Raw genomic sequence first — 22050 nt, 5'->3', positions numbered from 1 at the left:
CAGAAAACCTTGTATTTGATATTTTTATTTGTTTTTACATTTTGTACAATGTGGAAAAACGTACACAAAACAGACACAAAATCACAGGAGGTCAGAAGGGATCAGATGAGTATAACTGTGTGCCGAGGGCCATAAACACGACTGTACGGAGGGGGTCTGGTAACTGTAATAGCACATGGACGTTAACCTTTGTGAGCTTGTGCTGTGCATTGGTCGGATTGAAAATGGTTCTTCTTTAGAGGAATTAACACCCAGTGAAGTTAGCATGCTGATAATCTGAGGCAGAAGTTGCGCCTGTGATATCGACAACCCGTCAGGAAAGCAAATAAAGAAAAATACTTATTCCAATATCAAAAAACGTTGAAGTTAACACTTCATCAGCATGCAAATGTTTCCAACACCCCTCGTTCCCTATAAAACTTTAAACATTGCATATTCTGCATTGCAGGAAGTCATTTTTTTCTCTAGAGAAGTTAAACAATTTGATCTACAAGCAGGCGAAAGAGTCACAACAACAGCATGGCACTGCTGCAAGGTGGTGAGACAGCAGCTGAGTCAGCAGGACTTTTGAACCTTTGAACAGCCCACTCTCCACTTAAAACACGTGCTTCTATAAAGTTTAGTAATAAATTCACAGAAAAAAAAAAATGTCAGCATAAATTCATGTTCCCACAAGGCAAGTAGAAATACACAGCTGATTACACAACCAACACGAATGTAAATGTAGAGAGAAGAATGCACTGTTTAACTGTGCTCTTGGTTCTGCATCTGTTTCAGCGTTGCATGCTCTGAACTGACTGGCTGTTTACTTCAGGTACTGGTTGAGCTTGCAGGGACTGGGTGAGTCTGGAACTGATCGTTAGTGAGGATGCAAGGCACTAAAGTGTTCCTCGTGTTTTACGGGTAAAGAGTGCACGAAGAAGTGGGTCACCACAAGCATACGTCTGTGACTGAGAATGAAGTGAAAGCGTTTTACCTCACTTTAGGATATTTACAAGAACGAAACAAAAAAACTAAATAGAAAATGAGTGCAGGGCGGTCATAGAAGAGCCTAACAAACAGCAGGTTTCACTCCTGCATGGTTGAGTAGGATATTAACTGCAACCACCCTGCAATTGCACTTTTTAATATTTCTTTACATGTTGTTTAACAACCTTTAATAATAATTACAGTGAAACAACATCAAAATCTGATGGCTGAATACAGGTCCATAAAGAACGTTTTGTTGTATTAAATATACGTTTACAAAAACAGACCACAGACAGAGAAAAAGCCCAGACATTTTGGGATGCTGGGGGTCACAGTTAAATGTTATGGGTACAGGGATCTTTGCGGTTAACCCGTTTAATTGTTTTCCATACTTTCATCAAACCTGTCCACACAACAGTCCTTAAATACTAACCCAATAATATTAATTTGGGTATGATAGGTGTAATATCAGCAAAAAAACTCAGCTGAAGTGAAAGAAGTAATTTCATGTTTGTGTGTGGGGGTTTTAAGGAGCGTTGCCTTGTCAGTTGAACTAATGGTGATCAACACCAGGACACGGTTCTCACATGTTGATGTGGATCTGGATGAAAGAAAACTTAAACCACAATGACACCAGACTCCCACAGAGACAGAAATACGTTAAACATAGCATCATAACCCAATGAATTCCTCCCTATGTACAAAGCCAATGTTTCCATGTGTTTTGGGATTAAGGTCGCGTTTATAAGGGACTGTTTATCTACTTCATTATTGCATTTTACTCAGTAGTCTCTGGGATCTACTCATACTGCAGCCCTATCGAGTTCCCTGCCTAACTTACTAAGTCTTTCTTCTAACTCTACAGAGTTATTTGACCTTCCACTCTTATTTCACACCTTTTGTACACTCACCTCGCTCTAACCTGCTTAAGCAACTTTACTTTCCATCTCCAGGTTCCTGTTCAGTCTGATGTGTAAAAGCTCCACCATCTTTAGTCCCAGCTTTGTCTATAGTCCAGATTAGTAAGGATATGTGTCACAATCCCTCCTCTTGTTCTCCCCTCAAAGGAATGATGATGTTGCAGCATCTTACTGTTCAAAAGACACCTGTGGCCGCTTTTGGTTATGCCTTTAGTGTGCGTTTCTTTTCCGCACACAGCCACCTGACTCGTCACAGCTTGCTTCCACAGCTAATGGCAGGCTAAGAGTGACGCTTTTGTGCTGTGGAGGTGTATTGCACTCTCCCACCAGTTGTCGGACACACTCAAAATCTACCTGAGAGGACCTGAACCACAGAGGTCGCTCTTTAACAGAAGTAATAGACAACATTAAAACGATGAAATAAAAAATGCACAATACAAACAGTGGGCAGAATGCAAGGAGAGGCTGACCCCTCTGCTCTGTGTGGCCCTTCCTTTCAGCTTAGGGTGGGGCCCAGGCTGGGCTACGTAGGCCTTGGATTGGTCCCTCCATGGCTGACAGACGTCTGGTTGGTCTGAGGTGTTCCCGTTTGGTAGCCTTGATGCATGGAGACCGATACTGTTGTAGGGGGCTGGTACTGCTTTAGTGGCTGTGTGGGGTTATGCATGCTGACCTGGCAGGTGCCTGTGGGGCCTGCCCACTGAGAAGCACCGTAGGGGGCTGAGGCATATCCAAAGCCCTGCACAACTGGACCCAGGGAGCCTTTACGAGGACCCAGAGGGGCTGTGGGATTGCCTGGGTTGGGAAGATGCGTGCTGGTGGTTGTACAGTTGGCGGGTGCGTGATGCGCAGAACCTAGGTGTCCTGGAGCCGAAAATTTACGGCCCATATTCGCTGGAGGGATAATCTGCAGAAATCAAAAGGGAAAAATTTTGAAATACAGCCAAAAGACACATTTAAACGAATAGCTCAGGAGATTAGCAGTCAATATCTTAGTGGAAAACTCTCAAGGCTTCTCCATTCAGCATTTATATAGATTATCTGGTAGTGCAGGTTGGAGCTGTAGGCCAGTCAGATTAAAGCAGACCTCGATATCATTAAATATCAGAGTAATTTATGAATTGGATCTGGTGCTTTAAAAAGAAGCCAATGAATTTTACACAGGAAATGAAAGTAACAAGCGGTTCATTACTGCAGGTGTTCCAATGAGAACCATGTCCAAACCTAAGTGGCTTACAGGTTCCTGAAATGCTATTCACCCTATAACCTTTTTAGAGCGGGGTTATTTAAAGACTGACTTCAGCCTCCAGGACCAACTAATGTAGATTAATTACAGAGGAGGACATTAAAATATTGATTTACTCCAGATGACATGAACAACTTTTAAATATCCTAAACCGATTCTTAAATAGAAAACCTTATTCTCTAACAATATTCTTAAGGCTTACATCAAGTCCAACAGGTGTGGGTGTTCCAGTTTTAGGCCCTTTCTTTGCATCTCTGGCAAAGTTATCCACAAGTTGGTGCATGTGATCAGAGAAGGTGCTCTTGGTCTTCTGGGTCTGGGATGCAGAGGAAGCAGGGATGTTTTGGCAGAGGCTTGATCCGTTTGAGGAGCTGGTTTCACATGATCCTGGAAATATATTGAAAATGGGTGAGCTGTGAAGTACATTTGGGTTACCAAATGCTGAGGTTAAACATACCAGTAGAACCACTGAGGCTTGGCAGGGATGGAGAGGATGTGAGTGGTTGTAGAGATGTTGTGCTAGCTGCACTTTCCGAGGCTCCAGCTGCAGAGGGCATACTCTGCTTCAGAGGAGACTCTGATCCATGACTCTGACCTGAGGATTAAGCACAGCAAGGCCTAAACATTAAGTAAACACACAAATACATCACTGTGGTTTTAATATAAACAGAAACAATCAGTATTCTGTCCTAACCTGAATGAATGGGACTGGGCTGTCCACTACTGCGAGATCTGTGGCTTTTGCGCCTACGCCGACCTCCACCTAGAGCCTGAGCAGGGGAGACAACATAAGGAGGGGGAGCTTTTCCCATCTTGGAGTACAGGGCCTCTATTTCTTCTTTCTGACGGCTCTGTAAGTTACGAATCTCTATCATGTGTCTGCAAAAGAAAAAGGCGGATACTGGTTTGTTCTTTGAATGTTTGAAACTGATGTGATGTAAAACTTGACGCTTGGTGAATATTTTTGACACACTTTTCTCTGAGGCGACTTATTTCTTTCTGAAGGGCTTCATCGTCTGTTTCAGAGTCCGCCTCATTATCACTGCTGTTAGGGCGTTGTTGGTTTTGAGGGTCAGAGGTTGAGGATGATGGTCCATTCAGCTTATTACAGCGCTCTAGTGAACTAGATCTTGCTGCTGGAGCTTTGGTCACTGTAAAAAAAAAAATAATACAGCGATGCAGGGTTAGAGATAATATGGATGTCATGAATTTAATAAGAAAATTATTTTTCTTTTTGTCTTTAGAGGTTTGAAGATGGACTTGAATTTGTCAACCAGAGACTTGATATTTGGGAAAAACTTGACCTCTCTGTAACATTCACTAGTAATGGAGATTAATCTAATTGATTTTTGGCCTTTCAGATATTTTTTTAGCTGTATGTTCGTAAATAAAAACATAAAATAAAAAATTGAAAGCAAGGTTTTTTTGTAGGGTTTGTTTTGCAGCTTTTTATTTAGATGTAGACGTCTGGTGCCAACTATAATTTGATATCTGGAGTTATCGATGTGAAGGTTTCGAACCTCAGAACACTGTACCAACTGTTAAGCATGGCAGAGGTAGAATAATTCTGTGGGCCCATTTTATCTACCACTTATTAAATCCTGATTGGTTGAGCCCTTTTCATCATGAGCCCACAAACTTGTGTTCAAATATTTGCCAGGACATTGCTGAAGGCTACAAAAAGCATCAGATTTCTCTAAAACTTGCTGAGATGGCCCAACATTATTTCAAATCTCTGCATCAAATTCTTACCCTTTAAACATTAAGTTATTTTGTTGTTCAATGGGACAAATAAAAAATGAACAAGTTTTATGTTCTGTTTTGAGTGGCTGTAGGTAAATTAGACACCGGAACATCAGGGTGTCAGAACATTGAGGATGGTTGAATATTTTTTATCAAAGCCAGCTTTTGGAGCTTTGTTTAAAACCTCCTCTTACCTGTGACTACTAATGGCCCCACTGTAGAGCCGGCACTTGTTTTAGATGAGGCATGGTCGCTCTTGGACACTTGAAAGCGTCCAACATTGAAGGTCTGACTAGCGGAACCGGCAGAGACAGTGGGAGCTCCATCAGCTTCACTGGAGTCTTTAGGACGAGGGGATGAACGGTGGAGCGTATTCTCTGGGCTTGAAGGTGTGGAGGAGGACGAGGATGAGGAGGAAGTAGAGGATGGTGTGAGGGATGGAGAAGATATGGCTTTTGGTGGATCTGGAGGAAAGCTGGATGGACCAGAGACCTGCACAACACCAGATAGTTTATGAGCTTTGTAAGAGTTTAGCTGTGTTCACCAAATCTGATTTGCTTTCAGATCCAAAGAGAAACTTACAATAAAACGACCAACTTTGAAATCTGTTCCTGTGGGCTTGACGTCTTCACCGCCCTGACCGTTTTCAGGACTCTGAGCTCTCTTTAACTGGGTATCTGAAATCCCCTGGGGCTGCTGTGACTGTTGGTTTACACAAAGACAACACAAATGTAAGAAAATAAAAGCAGACAGCAAACAGCATACTGCCACTTTTTACATTTTGAAGCATGGAATGTCCAACACATGGCCCAGATCATAATGTCCATAAAAATGTAAATCTTACAAGCTAGACTATGACTGGCTGAAGGGTGACCTTTGAGAAGTGTTCTACAATACCTATTCGATTTTCCTATAAAAAAGTCTCATCGTTTTGAAGTATCGCACTAGCTTAATATAACTTTAAGAATAAAACATCTCCATTGATGAGGTGTAATATAACAGCTGAAGCTGATTGAGCAGCAGGTTCTAGACCAGTTACATTGGAAATATAATAAATAAATATATATATATATATATACATTTAATAATAATAAAATAGTTCTCCTAGCTACAAAAAAGGATTTTGTGTAAAAATATTAATATATTATCTTATCATTTAACATTTATTTATTTGATAAGAGACCATGGTAAGATGGCCTTCTACTATGGAGTAATATACTGTGTGCACAGGAGCTATATTTGTTGCTTACATTGATGAATTTGATGTTTGTTATGTATTGATTATCCAACTTCAAGTATGCAGCCCAGTAATTGATCTAATGTGTACAATTGCTAGTTTACACACATATATACAAAGATACTCATCAACGGCTCAATAGACCTTGTTTTTTTTTTATATACAAAAATATGAAAAAGCAAAAAGTGGAGTGTAGAGTTTCACCACAGGGGATGCTGCTGGCGACCGTGACTCTTATTTAAGTCATCTGAATGAGAAGCAAACACTACAAGAACTAAACTATTTGCACTTGGCTGCTATGAATTCTAAGGCAAAAATAGAAATACACAAACTTTAAAAAAAGCTCATGTTAACATTTTAAAACCCTACTCAACTTCTGCTGGAAGTAGACAGAACTAGGATTTACTTTAACTCAGAACTGGTAGGAGTAGTCGACCAATGTACCATCATGTTCTGGTGAGGAATGGTTATACCCGCTAAGGAGCAACTGTGGATTACCTCATTTCTAGAAGTTGGACTGCCAAAAAACTCACCTGTTTAGGTCCAGGAAACGGATGTACAGGTTCAGAGGGAGGCGTAGTGGTTTGATCCAGATCAGGAGGTAAAGTCTAAAATAGTAAAAAAAAAAAAGGAATAATGTCAAAATTTAATGAAGGAAACTGGATTTATCTTTCAGTTTTGAAGTCACAGACCTGTGCCCTAGGCTTTGATGTATGGGGCTGAACATGTCCCCCTGGGGTAGTTGAGCTCTGAGCACTTTGTATGGCAGGAGTTAGAGAAAGGTTACATGGAGGAACCAGGGCATTCCCAGGAGGTGGAGAAGACGTTCCAGTGGGAGGAGAGCAATTCCCTGTCGCCGAACTGTGATCCACTGTCATAGAGGCCGGGAGTGGGTCTTTGAAGAGCGAACGGAGCTTCATGTCTAGGGTTTGGATGTCATCCCTGCCGATCGTCTTAGACTGGACCTCTGCTCCCTCAGACTCCGGGGGGTGTGACTGGGCCTGGGTCTGAGTGGGTACTGCAGTGGGAGGTGGGTGCTGAGAATGGTTGGATGTAACGGGACTAATAAAGGGGGGCCGCTCTGAAACAGAGACAGAAGGAGCTCCAGCAGACACACTGCTTGGCTGTGACCCTGCTACGGCAGGTATGGACGTCTGAGTTGATGGAGGAGAAACCGTGGTGGATGAAACAGGGAGGCTGGTTGACGGCGGCTGCTGGGAAGGAGCCATTTCATGGGAGGACTGTGGTGATGGACTAGAATCGTTATTCACAGTTTGGGATGGAACAGATGTTGGTGGAGGTGAAACCGTTTCAGCTGAATAAGGAGGTGACACTGCTGCATTAGATGTGACAGAAGCAGAGGTGGAGGCCGCCACCTCGGGAGGAGATTGGACTTTGTTAGAAACATCAGTGGACGGAACTGGGGTTGGCTCCTGCTCAGCTGGAGTTGAATCAATGGTGCTGCTTCTTTCCATTTGAGCCTGTTTGACTTGGTTGAAAGCGTGGCGAAGTGTCACAGTTGGCGCAGACAGCGAAAGACCCAATGGAGCTACAGGAAAAAAGAGCCTGTTTACCATCTGAAATCATAAACCAACATAAAACAGGGGAGATAAATGAACTTTCTTACCACAGGAAGGGTCGTCTCCAAAAGACACATTACCAGAAGCAGCTCCAAAGAACTGCTGTTTAAGACGAGATTCTGGGACTGGGCTCACTATGAATCTTCGTCCTGTTGAATGAACCACCTGAGTTGTGGTGCTGGGGGATATGCCTAATCAAAAAAAAAAAAAACATTCTCAGCTTTTACTACATCACAACTCATCTCCATAACAGGCCATTGAAGAGAGAATGACACTTCTACATCAGTGTGAGCTAAAGCTATGTTCTCATCACTGTCACAGAACTATTGGGGTGCAGAACGTCATCAGAGCCTAATATTTATGTTGAAAATACTTTTATCTGGCAGTCAGTCAGAAAAAATGTTGAGACCCTTCTGCTGCTCCCTCCAACTTGCCATAGACTTGGCACTAAATGTTCTTCCTAACACAATCTGAATTCATATAACCAAAGATTGATTAAAAAAACTTTCCTTACAGCTGCCATTACCATTACTTAATTAAAATGTTAGTGACTTTTATTACCAATACCAGCATCATTATGTTCCACAACTACACACTTAGCTTAAAAAAAATGTTTATAATACCAGCAAAACTGAGACTGGATCAGAAAGAAGTGATTCTACATCTTGAGAATTGGAATTGAATCCTGAAACGTTAATCAAAACCCAAAAACATCAGGCCCTTATATTTATATCTTTGCTCCAGCCTTACATGAAATTCTAAATGCAAAGGGCAAATGAATTATATGTTTATATAAAGAAGTACTTTTAATAGATGAAACTGAGCAAAAATTAAACACACCAATTAACTTAGGTTGAATTTGTTTGTTTACCTGGTACCATGGGAACAGTCAGCTCAGGATTTTGTTGATTACTCATCTGTGAAGTGACACAGAATGTATTCAGAAACATCAGATTCAGCAAACAGGAGTGAAATCTGATCATTCTTAGTATTAAAGATGTACCTGTGGGAAGCCATCTTTAATTCCGGCTCCCTTCTGATCAGCCATTTCTATGACCTCGCGGACCTGATCAATGAACGACTCCCGCTCGCTCTCCAAAATGAACTCACTCTCAACCTTAACAAAAAGTTTTTAAAAAGTTTACCATTGTGGGTCACCCTTTTCTTTTTAATAATTTCTGGCTAAAAAAAAAAAACAGATGCAAAGTCTGAACATGTCTCCCTGATAAAGGACATTTATAACTACATCAAATTTACCATGATATGTGCAATCTCCTCTGGGTTATCTCCATCAAGATCAAACCTGAAGGTTACCATCTTCCTGTTGTGCGTTTCCAGTTGGCACTCTGCGACTCGGTCTCCCACATTAGAAATCTGCAAAGGATTTCAGGTGAAACGGTTTGGTAACAGAAAAATGAGTGAGCAGAAACAAATGAGAAAAAAAGCAAGAAAACTCCCTACATTGAGAACATTAAGCTTGGCCTTCCCAGCCTTCTCATGGCGGGAGCGACTACGGACAGATCGCCTCTGATACCGCTTCATTGAGCGCCCCTCATGGCGACCCCCAGATGTAGACCCTCCATCGGTTCCATCGCTTAGACCCGAGGCATCTGACAGGCAGCTAGAAGAGACAAGTTTAGGCACAATGAGCAAACTGTCTGATAATGATGTGCTTGGATGATGTGTGAATGGAGGATATGATGATGGTAAAAGGCGACAACAACCAGCTTTACATTGGCTGAAGAGACTATTGTTTGCATTTGAACATATTTTTTTTTTACAGATGTTTTTCTTTATATTTAACAGACAGGAAAAACTGCAAAAATAACCCAACATTCCCAACAAAACAATTGTTTTCTTTTTTTATAAGAAACAAGAAATAAAAAAATCTATACCTCTCTCCAGGTGGTGGCACCAGAGCAGAGGATGCTGCCATCTGATCTACTGGTGTTGAGAGGGGAACAGCCACAGGACCCTAGAATACACACAAAAAGTAAGGATTAAATTTGGTATAATACCCATGTTACCACATTGATTCGAGATGAAAATTTACTTGGTAAACTCCAATGAGTCATTACTGACATTCAGCAAATGAACGGACATTCACAGTGAAACCTTACAGACAAACCTTTCAGGTAAAAAATATCCAGGTTTCCTACTTGAGAAAAATCAGACTTTTTTTTTTTTACTAAAACTATAACAATGCTTAAAAAAAAACATATCCTCTTATCCATCTTCCTCTCTGTCAATTGTACTTTCTTGCACTGGCTTTTATTTTTACTCTAGTTTTTAGTTTTACTCTAAAAATTTTCCCAAATGCCAAAACGAAGATAAAAACTCTGAAGAATAATTTTAAAATTTAGTCCATAGCCTTTGGAGGAGCTTCCCTGAGATTAGCGGCAAGTTTTCTCCAGAAAACTGCTATTAGATTTATATTAAGAATTGCTTTTAATTCTCCCCCCCCCCATGTCTTTTCTAATTATTTTTCAATAATGTTTTCCTGATTTACATAAAGGAATGGAAATATTTTATTGTTAAATCTGTTTTGATCTAAAACATGATAAATTAGAAAGAACCTTACCAATATTACTTCTGAAAGTATCACATTTTTCTAACTATTTATAAATTGCTATATACTTATAAAGATACCCGTTTCCTTAATATACTTCATGAAATAAAATCTCATTTAATCTGACAAATCTGAATAACTTTAGCTGGAACTCTATTTGGCCTTCATTTGATGACATTTGAAATCTGTTTTTGATTATCCAATCAGAAACAAAACAATAAAGGGAACAAGCAAACAGCATTTAGGTTCAGCAGTAACCTAAATAACACACAATAACCTAAACACAGCAGTAACCTAAATAACACACAATAATCTTAAAAAAAAGAAGCATATTTTATTTTCTTTAAGACATCTGGAAAAGACCAGAGAGCAGTTTACTTTCAGAGAACCGGTTAGGGATCAATCGAGTTTCAGCAGATGCAATTATTCATCAGGCAAACATCCTTGATCTTTCGATCCGAATCGATACCACTGGATAACAAGTGTTAAATTTTCAGTTTTGAGACAGAATTGACCAGATTTCCTCTCTCTCAGTTAAAATTACACTCCTAACGCAGAGGATGCAAATTCTGACAACACCTTGTCGAAATCACCCACCGCTTATACATCTATAGCAGTCCTTCCATATCACCAGAGTGCAGACTCTCCCATCGTGAAAAAACAAATCTTTTCTGCAAAACTTTGCAGTTTGATTTGCTCCATGTCTGAGCCATGTTCTATATTTGATATATTCCAGCTACATTTGACTAAAGACATTCTTCTGACATGATCGTTCTGACCTTCTGTCAGCTTGGAAGGTAGGTCGTCATGACAACAGACTAGCACAAGCCTATCACGAAAGCTTGCATGAAGCGCACCAGACAACGCAGTTAACATTTTTTTTATGTCTTTGTCTTTACTAATTGGTGTATTAAATGAGATTTCTATTTGTTGCGAAATGTTTATGATTACAATATCAAGCATTTACAAGCACTAGACTAAAAAAAATGTATGATTTTACAAGCCTTAAAAAACTAAATTAAATTCAAGCGTTTCAAGCACTGTATGAACCCTCTCAAAAGATACACTTTCTTGAATTTTATCCTTTTAAGTTTTTAACCAAGCTCTGAAGTTTCCTCGATACCAACCACCAGATGGAGCTGTGTAGCAAAATGAAAATTAATAGGGTACAGAAGGAGATGACATGTTTCTACTTTGAGGCAGAAACCAGGTACCATTATCCAACACACTTTATTTACCTCCAACTACTGAGCTCATTTACGTTTATAGGTTACCTTATTCTACTTCAGGCTTTTAGGGGTTATATCAGTTTAAAGCAGATATGTTACTCCAGCGAAGTCTTAAGAAAAACATGGGTACAGAATCCATCTGTCCGTTTCAAGTATTATTTCAAATAAAAGCCTTTTAGATTAAATGTTATAATATATCAATGTTTTCAGAAGATCTTTTAGTGGGTTGAGGTTTAGAGAAAGGACTAAACTACACATACAGAACAACAAAAAACAACCTCCCAAATCTTTCTCTGAATGCACAATTTTTTCCCCGCACTCAAGCATAGCTCTAATGGTGGAGGATTTTTAAAACTGCGATCTCAGGATACTAGAGATATAAAACTCTATGCACAGCAGCTGTTCTGTCTGTTTGCCTGCAGCAAACGTGGAACTGGGGGAGAACACCTATGAATGTTTTGATCTTGCTGGCTAAATAAAAGATCAAATTTTCAAAGACACATTAGATCCAAAATAAGAAGCGCCTGCCGCTTGCTTCCAAATAAACATACCCTAGCTTAAAACAGACCTAGCTGCCTTAAACAGGCGGCCTCAGCTCCCCCAGTAAATCAGGGCTGACTGCCTGAGGAAGGCTGCATTGAAACCACAGCTGTTTGTGAATCAAGTGTGCACCACCTGAATGGACACAAACCCAGCTTCTAGACCGGCAGCAGCTGCCACTCAACTCTACGGCCATATCTGACATCCTCCTGCTTTTGTTGACAGGGAAACCTGGTTTAGGCTATGGCAACTTAATATGGTTAATTTTGCTGTGTTTTCTTTTTTCAGTGAGCCTGAAACTTTAAATGTTTTCGTAATCTTGATAAATGTTGAAGACTCCCTTTACTGAAAATGCTCTTATTCCATTTCATTGCCTTTTTACCTCACCTTCTCTCACTAACCTGGTTAAAATAATTATATGAAAAATAAGAAGAAGGCCCTCATTTTCTTCCAAAAACCAAGGGTGGTCTTATGACTGCAGGTCCATACAGCTCTTACAAAGATGGTTGACTGTGTCTCCAGTATATCAGCTGCTAAAGCTCGCTCTGTCTGAGCTGTGATTAGACGTAGCAAATCGGAAACACTCAAACACAATCAATATTTGTATTAATGGTTCTTAAAAGGTACACGTGGGACTTAGAGCAGTTGCTTAACAGCGCAGCAGCCTTGACTTTAGCAGCGACTATAGCTTGGGGTATATCATCATACTTGCAATCACAAAAGTTAAATTGTGAGTGTACTTTATGCTTTAAGAAGTTTATCATTTATTATATCATTTAAAACTTCTTAAAAGTCCACTGTCTTAAAGCTTTATGTCTAAAACATTGTCTTAGTAAAACATTATTCCTTTCTCCTTTGAATTGAGAGCATTTTTTTCAGCTCGTGGCAAATGTTCTTAATTTATTGTAAAGGTATTTTAACCCTACCATTCCTCAAGACAAACTCTGGCTCTTGAAAATACACATTCATTCTCAACAGTGATGTCACAGGATGTTTTATTCTTTTTCGTATTGTATTAGTTCTCCTTTTTCACACTTTAGCTACCGTATTTTCACGACTATAAGGCGCACATAAACGTCTTTTTTTCCCCTCAAAATGTGCGGTGCGCCCTTTGGTGCGGTGCGCCCTATGTGTGTTGTAACTGCGACTTTTGAGACCACCTCATTGAGGAGATGATGAAAGAGTGGCTGAATGTAAGGAGACCAGGTGTTTTTTTTCCACTCATCACCATCGCTGTTAATATGTAACTCCATGCGTGCCCATCTCACAGCTGATGAGAAAAACATGATGAAACAAATTAATGCTGTGCTCGCTGTTATTCAACCGCTTGACATCGGTGTGAACTGGACGCAGCAGAAGCAGCGAGTTTTACATGCAAAGTCAATGGTTGACGCGCGTTTTAAGCAGCAGGCGCAGCGCGTCCGGAGCGTTCCACGCTCTGGAGAAAAAATCTGATGCGCCGCCAACGCGCTGCAGCTCGAGATGGAAAAATTGAAGTTTTGCTGCTGGACGCGCCGCATCAACCAATCAGAGAAGCTGATCTGGGAGCTGACAGCGAGACAGACACATCGCTCTGATGACATATGGTATTAAGGCAAATGAAAAGGGCTGGATGGATGAGGAGATGATGAAAGCGTGGCTGAGGCAGGTGTATGTAAGGAGACCGGGTGTTTTTTTTCCACGAATCACCAACCGGCCACTGATGACCGCTGCGAACGGCGTGGGAGCGATGGATGACAGACGGAGACCACAGTTTCACGAAAAGTGGAAGGCAGCGCCGGGCAAGTTACGCCACCGTTTGCGGATGGATTGTAGATGCTTGGACTAACATGTCTGCTGGCTCTGTTGTTCGAGCTTTCGCAAAAGCCGGCATTATTTCTGAGGAGCCGCGCTGCACGGAAAGTGACTGACAGCGAAGAATGGGAAATTGGCATGTCTGATTTAGCGCAGCTGTTTAATTCAGAAACAGAGGATGACTTTGATGGGTTTGATTAATACTTTGTAATAAATGCATGAATAAAGCACAATCATACTCAGTCTTGCTCCCGCTCTATTTTTCTACCTGAAAACTTAATTCAACAGCAGCCTCTGGGCGGGTCTCCTCCGGGTTCACAGCGGCGGCTGGCAGGTGTTTTTCATCTAAATAATCTAAATCTTGCAGCTATATTTGCTGTGATCAGTGGGAATAAAGTAGTTTTAATATGTTTTTAAGTGAGAAAGTCCACCTGAAAACTTCATAATTGCAGTCAGTTCATCCAGATTATCTATTTCTGTCGGAGGCGCTCAGACTCCCACATTCCAGCTGTGCGCCGACAGTAGAAATCCCTTCATCAGCAGCCTCTAGGCCGGTAGCCTCCAGGTTCACCGCGGCTGCTGGCAGGTATTTTTCATCTAAATAATTTAAACTGCAGGCACCAGGATACCGGTAATAAAAGCGAACATATTCCGTCGGCAGGTTTCAGGATTTTAAGTTAATTTAGGAGTAATGACAGTGCTCTTTCATCAGCGATGTGTCTGTCTCACGGCCAGCTCCCAGGTTTGATTAATACTTTGTAATAAATACATGAATAAAGCACAGTCATACTGAGTTTTGCTCCCGCTGTATTTTTAAATACGCAGTAGAGGTATTTAAACGTGGTAGAGGACATGTACCTGTATATAAAAAAACGCGCCCTATAGTCCGGTGCGCCTTATGTGTGTGTTAAATACAGAAATGGCACACATAACTGAGACTGCGCCTTTTTGTACGGTGCGCCTTATGGTCATGAAAATACGGTAGTAGTTTAGTTGAATCTTGCCTAGTGAAATGTTTTTTTCTAGCTGGAAGCAAGTATTTTTTTTCAAAAGATCTTGTATTTGGATGGAAGTCATTTGTGTTTATTCAGTATGTTTGCGTAGAGCTTGTTGGTTGAGATTGCCTGAGCATGAATTCGCTCCATCTATTGTTCTACAACACCACACCTTACCAAGCAGGTATTTATAAAGCAATACCTGTCAGCGACTGAGGGCTGTTTAGCAATAAATTACTGATAATCAGGTGATGTAACCACTTGGTAATTTTGATTAAAATGAATGCCTTCATCAATAATTAACTTTGGGTAAGTATTTATAGTTTCAAAATAAGGTGAAGATAAAAAAAAAAACTTAATGTGCTGCATTTAAAAACACACCTAATAGATTGAAATTATAATATAACCAAACTATGTATATAAATGTAAAATATTATCTCCGGAACAGGTATTTCTGCCTTAACAATGAATACTATCTGGAGCCATGCCAAGTGGGAGTAAAAGAAATGCTTGATGATAAACTAATTCTACCATCCACACAAGTTTGCTTAGTGCTATGTAAAGTACCTGCAAAACAGAGAGGCACGAGGCCTGATAGAGGAAGTATAGATGCTCTGCGTTGATTGGTGGAGACATGATAGGAGGACTTGGATTGCACCGCCAATGCTAAGAGTCATGCAAGAATAAGGAGCATGCAGAAGGAAAGAGTGGAAGAGAAGCGATGGCACAAACACAATAAAAGGCGTCCGTGTTCATGAAAAGCAAAGAAATAAAATAATCAAAACAATAGTAGACAGAAAAACTTTCATGCAGAATTAGAAGAAAATTATTTATACCTCATCTATACTACAATATCTGACCTAATACAGCATATGACTGCTGGTTTCTCTACATAATTCATAATAAAAGATTTAATTGGCAACTTAAAGCTACAGTGTGTAATTTTCAGCGACATCTAGCGGTCAGACTGCAGACTGCAGCAACATGAACGTCTCCCCCCCACCGCTTCTCCCCCCCAACAGTACGGCGAGCGTTACGGGACAAAATGTCTTCCACGACGTCCGCATCACCTACCTTCTCAAGTGATGAGGTTTGTTTACATAGATAATTTTACAGATAGTATTTCATTAGTCTGTGTAGGGTATAGATTTCATGTAGACTTAAGATAATAAATATACCCGTTATTTTTTCTACGTCGTTGTGACGTTTTGGTGAGCTGCTTTGCATGGTGATATAAACAGACGAAGTAATTGTAGTCATTAGTTTAACAGCGAGATTGTGTTCGCTGGAAGAATATATATTCCCCGTTTACAGAGTCCAAGTCTTGTTTGTGGCACGGGGGTTACAAGGCAAGGAAGAGGGAAAGGAAGAGGGCAGAGAGGCCGGGGTGAGCGTGCAGCTGGGGCCAGGCGAGAGAGGGGAGCCAGCGGGGTGAGAGCAGAGGAGGAAAGGCTTGAAGATCTCCAAAGGAGCCGGAGAGAAGTAACCGAGGTATATATCCAGAAAATTATTTTACAGAAAATTACTGAATCATTACCTGTGAAACGTCAGGGACGTTGCTGAATAAGTATACTGGAGAGTAACAGCATCATCACGCAGCATGTTATTGTTTTAGACAGGTCTGAGCATCCTGTACTCCAAAAACTGCAGTGATATTAGACAATTGTGTGTATAGGATTAATTACCTGTCCAAGAGAAAACTGGCAACTTGAGCGTCACTTTGAAAACCTTTTTCCTCCATCAGTGACTTCCATCGTGTAAATGCCGTGCCAATGTTGATCCGTGTTTTTTGTCGTTTCTTGTCACTCTTGCGTTTATTCTCGTCGTGTTTCCGCTTCTTAGATGACGGGGGTTCGGTGTCCGCCGCTTTTCGTTGTGATACAGAGTAGGCATGATCCTCCATTCGTCTGATGTTTGGCCACACAGTGCCAAACAGTTTGCAAAGTCACTCACGCCTGCCGCCTTGTTTACCTTTCTTGTTACCGAGGCGCAGTATACCTGCTTCTTCTTCTTCTTTGGTTTCAGGCAGACTAAACGCTTCTCAGGCATAATACTGCCATCTACTGTTCAGTACCGTCTCAGTTCATCTCTCTCAACTTGCCGTAGTTATTTTCGAGCGTCATGGGAGATCTCGCAATCGCTAGTTTGTTGCCTCTGCGCTGCCGTAGCGCAAAGATGTCAGCCTCCATGGCTGCGAGACCCGCTCCTATGTAATTATAAATAACGAATTCTAAGGCAACGCAAATGTTATGGTTAAAAGGCTGAGCTCATAGGTGATGATAAATAACATAGTTATGTATAATATATTAAATTTCTGAATTTATATGCCTGTAATTATTACACACTGTAGCTTTAAGAAAAAATTGGTGCATTTGGAACCAAAATCAAATTAAAATACAAGTTTCTCTCGGGCAATTATCAGAATATGGCTAACATGTACACATTTTAAAAATATGTTGGAGTCAGACATAAAAAATAAAAATAAAGTAAAGCAAAATGGTTGTCACCTGTGGCTGCTGGGCTCCACTCTGAGCTCGGGACAGCGAGCTGCTGCTCTCCAACTGCTGCTGGAGGGGAAAGAGACAGAAGATTGGGGCATCAGGACATGCTGTCAGGGAATGTACACAAATAATCAGAAGTATACACAGAAAACCAGAAACAGAAAGCACAGCTGGACAGGGGAGCTGTTAAAACACAGACAGGAAGAATGCAGCTCTACAGGTATTTAGGGCTCTTGGTGGAGGTATGGCTGCTCAATCATCTGCAGTACATCAGTAACCTCTGTGCTCTTTTAAAGTCACATGCACTTACCTGTCGGATAACATAGCAACACGAGTCATCTATCATTCATCCATCTGCAGTCAGGTTATTATCAGGCAAAAAAAACTAAATCTGTTGTTTATCCATTTTTTTCTTCACACATTGTATGCTACAACCAAGTAGAGAGCTATAGGGGTCTACAGATTTTTACAGAAATGTTCTTTTAGTTTCCCTTAACATGTTTTCAATAGCCTAGGGAAGTATCAAAAGGCTGTAGCAGGACAAATGTACATTTATCTACCTGAGGAGGAGTCGATGATTGGTAGTAACCTCCATACTATAAAAAAACATAAAAACATACAAAGTAAGAGCAGCGGACTAAATAGGGAAGTCAGATTCAAGGAAGGGGAGAGAAACCAGACAGGAAAGCTCTGATCCTGCCAGCTCTAGCCATACCTCAACCAGTAAATGTGGAGTTTGTCAACTAACCACCACTTAAAGGATAAACCGTGCACTATAAATGGTTGAGTTAGGATATTCACTGTGTTCAGAAACATTTCTAAAAGCTACAATCTTATGTAAAACAGATTTGACCTGAGTGTAAATCTGTGAAATAAAGAGCAGTTTCAGATTTCACAATTATTCTCTGAAGACAATGTGGAACACAATATCATACCTGCTGAGGTGCAACTGAAGTCGACTGGTTAGCAGATGAACTAGGAGCTACTTCTGATGGACCGACCTGCACCTGGGGTAGAAAAAGACACCATGTGAGAAATGGACGAAGATAAAAACTAATAAATTAAGTTCTTTTAGTAAAAACGCAAAGGATAGTGATTATTACAGGCTCAACACAAACATGGCTCGTTGGTTTTGTCATTCATGTCACTAAGTTTAACTGTGTGAATAAGGAAAAGGAACCAGAGTGACTTTGGGTTTACCCCACATAATTGCTTAACAAGGCTGATGCAGCACTGGAGAATTTTGAAAGCACAAAAGAGAACACATGAATGAATCAAACATAAACTGAAAGCGGGAAATACAAATCCATTTAAATCACAGTTTAGTAGAGGTTAGGTGAGGTGTATGTAAGAATAATAATCCTCTTTGTAAATTAACTGCCCATAACTACTTTCAATTCTACAGTCCAAAAAGTGGCAAGCTGGTCTTTAGATGAACAACTGCATTGTATCTAATTCCCAACATATTTCCTATCACTTTATTAGACTAGGACAATCATAACCGATAGTTTCCTTTTTATGTGTAACCTTTGGATGAATGTCCTACAGATAAGATGAAAATAACTGCCTGCAACTCCCCTAAAGATGAGGAAAGGGTTTCAACAGAAGCTTCTTTCTTTTATCTTCTCACCGTAGACAGCTGTTGCTTTGCTTCATTTTGCATCTGTGGACACGATGCCTGTGGTTGAAGTTCCTGATTTGGAGTACTGTAAGACACATTAGGCTGAGGTGGCAGGGTCTCAGGAAGCGTTGAGCCACCAGGTAGCTTGTCACCCATGTCCCGAGCTGAAAAAGAAGACAACACAGTGAACTCTTCAATCAGCAATACTAAGAAATCTTTTTAGCTCTTTGGATTAAGTTTTTTATTTAAGTTATACCTCCGACAGACGGCTGTACATGTTGGTCAGACTCAGACTCTTCAGACTCAGGCTGAAGGCTGCTGACACTGGAAACCTGGACTTGCCCACCTGACTGGGGAACATAAATTGCCTGGGGGACCCCCTGGGACATCCCAGTAGGATTACTGGATTGAGCCGTACTGAAGTTGGGGCTCTGAATGCTCTGTTGAGATGCTGGTTGGCTGCTTATCTGTGAGCTGTGTTGGCTAGGTTGAGGTGCAACATGGGATGGGTGCTGTGCTGCTGGCTGGGACTGAGACATCTCCAACCCGGCCTGCTGGCCTACTTGTTGTGGCGGCAGTGAGTGGCTCTGCACTTCCTCTTCAAGACGTTTCTTCTCCTGATCTTCTCTGACCTTTAAGAGAAATATAAGAAAAAAAGGAAAATAAATCAGTATGTTAATGTACTTCAGATTCCTCATTAATACTGATGGAAACAAAATGCATTTGCCTTCACAGTCCTAGTGCTCATACCCTAAGTCCTAGTGTTCATACCCTAAAGCAGTATGAACACTCTTCTAACCCAATATACTCAAATACAGACACTTCTACAACAATTCAAGAGAATGTAAGGTGAAAACAGCACAAGCTTAGACACACCTGCTGCCGCTGCGCCCTCTTGCGAGAGATCAGAGAGACCCTGTCCTTTATGGCCTTTGCTATGGTCTTGTGGTCTCCTTCACAAACATAACCAGATTCAACCTGCAGCAGAACGATGAGACATCTTTTTCCGTGAAAATGTTAAAACATACTCTCAATCAGCAGCCTTTTCACACATAGATCCCAGTACATCAGTGAAAGGCTTGTCTTTAACTGTAGTCAAGCGTTCGTAATGCTGCCTTTATTTCCCACACACACAGAGGTAGTAAAACAATGACAAGTGTTGAGTAACAAAGACAGCCTTGAAAGGGAATATGTGTGAAAGGCTGTTCAGAGCATTAAAATCAATTCAATTTACCATTTCCTGAGCCACAACGTCAGGGACATCTTTGTTGAGGTCAAAAGAAAACTCTATAGCTTCGTTGTCTTTGTACTTCCCCTTTAGTTTCTTTATATCCTCAATTCTCAGCCAGAGCTTTATGGCCTCCATCACCCCATCATCCTCTTCAGCCAACTCCACACGCACACCTGTGTCCTCTTGGAAGAAGGCATGGTTTAGGAGATCTTTGATAGAATACCTGATTGGACAAAACCATGGAGGAGGTGAATGTTATAAAACAAGAAAAAAAAAGAAAAACAAAAGGATTTAGCATAACTTTAAGGGCTTTCTAAAGTTAAGAGACCTCTCATCCTTGTTTTGACGAATGCATCCCTCAATGATTTCCTTCACCTCAGGAATGGCCACCTTGTCGAAGCTGCCTGGCTTCACCCCCTACAGAAAACACAGATCTCTAAATGAAAACCATTTTCAATGGCTGGGATTTTTCTTATCTTAATTTTTCTTCGCTTCTCGTTTAAGTTTTTTCCCAATTAAACCACAATTTTTTTGTTTTTTCCAGTTTAACACCACAAAAACTTCCAAACATTTTAAGCTAATTTCCCCTAAACAATGTTAAATAGGTTTTCTTCTGAAGTATTTCCAATAGCCTACAGAGGAAAAAAAAAATTATTTTGCACTTGAGTTAAAAAAAAAAAAAAAAAAAAAAGCCTCAAAGATATGGGACCTTTGCTTATTTTCAACATAAATACAGCTTAACCTCCAAAGATAGAATTACCCAGAAGACATTGAGGAGGAGGGTGGCGGTAAAAACAAGGGAGCACAGCTAAGACATTAAAAATATTAAAGTAAAAAAAAAAGAAAAGAAAAGGAAAGGAAAGAAAAAGAGAAACTGGTTTAACCTCCTTATACGAGAAAATGTAAATGACTCATAAGCTACTTGACATTCCAGAGGTTTGCCAACACAACCGGTATGAATAAGACTAAAACTATGCAGATCTCTTATGAAGGATGCCATGAAAAATTTCAGCTTGTAAAAAAAAAAAACTTGACTGCTATTTTAACCATCTAGTAAGCTTCACCTTTGTCATATAGTCAACCTAAAGAGGAAGCATCAACAGAAAACAAAAGAAAAAGCCAAGTTAATGGAAGGGGTTTTCTTGTGGGGGAAAAAAGAGCAAATTTTCCTCCTGGAAGATACCAGTCAAATTAAACTGAATATGAATTTTAAAAATGTGTGGGTGGGAATTACAAATTACTCCAGAAATACAAGTCTTGAGCAAACAGAGGAGGAGGTGAAGGCATGGCAGAGACGTGACATATAGTGCCGATAAGAAGACTTACGCTGGTAACTCTGCGGTAGATCTGTGCAGCGTTCTGGCACTCTGAGTACGGGTACTCGGAGGTGGCCATCTCCAGCATGCACATTCCAAAGGCATAAACATCCACTGACTCGTCGTACTTCTCCTCATACATCTCAGGCGCCATGAACTCAGGGGTACCTTAAATCAAAACAACTATTCAGAACTCTCGAACTCCCTTACTGATTGTGTGGGCATCTCATAACCCATTGCTCCTCTGCTCCTCTAACCCATGGGGTTGAGGAAGAGGAGGATGAGAAGAATGATGGGTCTGCTGACATCTCCTGGAGTAGAATCTGTGAGGTGAAAGTTGGAGGAGAGAAATAAAAAAAGGGGAGAGGAAAGTAAAAAAAAAAGAGAGAAAACAAAAAAGGGGGGAAGCTGAGCTCAGTTAGACTGTATAGAGGATTGCACGTGTTTGTCTGTGTAAGACCTTGACGTCAAGGAATATACATGTGTGTGACTCGAGGAAGCCAGTGTGCAGAGCACACCTTTGGGCAGGAATTCATTTTCATCACTCAAAAGTTAGGTA

The 22050-nt window shown here is 40.7% G+C and overlaps 1 protein-coding gene across 1 annotated transcript in view; it reads right to left on the bottom strand.

Annotated features, from left to right (window-relative positions):
* Nucleotides 1-9: 9 nt before the first annotated feature.
* Nucleotides 10-22050, bottom strand: part of wnk1a (WNK lysine deficient protein kinase 1a) — a 39551-nt gene continuing 17510 nt past the window's right edge. Inside the window, exons 5-28 of the mRNA XM_038300091.1 lie at nt 21502-21659; nt 20504-20592; nt 20179-20398; nt 19821-19922; nt 19208-19576; nt 18954-19108; nt 18259-18376; nt 17884-17919; nt 17330-17389; nt 9591-9670; nt 9157-9316; nt 8953-9069; nt 8699-8812; nt 8567-8612; nt 7743-7886; nt 6808-7664; nt 6649-6723; nt 5461-5580; nt 5073-5370; nt 4109-4286; nt 3830-4014; nt 3593-3730; nt 3338-3522; nt 10-2796 (exon numbers count right to left, since the gene is read on the bottom strand). Of these exons, the coding sequence (XP_038156019.1) occupies nt 2413-2796; nt 3338-3522; nt 3593-3730; nt 3830-4014; nt 4109-4286; nt 5073-5370; nt 5461-5580; nt 6649-6723; nt 6808-7664; nt 7743-7886; nt 8567-8612; nt 8699-8812; nt 8953-9069; nt 9157-9316; nt 9591-9670; nt 17330-17389; nt 17884-17919; nt 18259-18376; nt 18954-19108; nt 19208-19576; nt 19821-19922; nt 20179-20398; nt 20504-20592; nt 21502-21659 (4388 nt within the window). The 3' untranslated portion in view covers nt 10-2412. The remainder of the gene's footprint in view (nt 2797-3337; nt 3523-3592; nt 3731-3829; nt 4015-4108; nt 4287-5072; nt 5371-5460; nt 5581-6648; nt 6724-6807; nt 7665-7742; nt 7887-8566; nt 8613-8698; nt 8813-8952; nt 9070-9156; nt 9317-9590; nt 9671-17329; nt 17390-17883; nt 17920-18258; nt 18377-18953; nt 19109-19207; nt 19577-19820; nt 19923-20178; nt 20399-20503; nt 20593-21501; nt 21660-22050) is intronic.

This window comes from Cyprinodon tularosa, unplaced genomic scaffold (genome assembly GCF_016077235.1).
Source record: "Cyprinodon tularosa strain WSP-4 unplaced genomic scaffold, ASM1607723v1 ctg44, whole genome shotgun sequence".
Lineage (NCBI taxonomy): Eukaryota > Metazoa > Chordata > Actinopteri > Cyprinodontiformes > Cyprinodontidae > Cyprinodon > Cyprinodon tularosa.
This window is presented reverse-complemented; position numbering and strand designations above follow the sequence as displayed.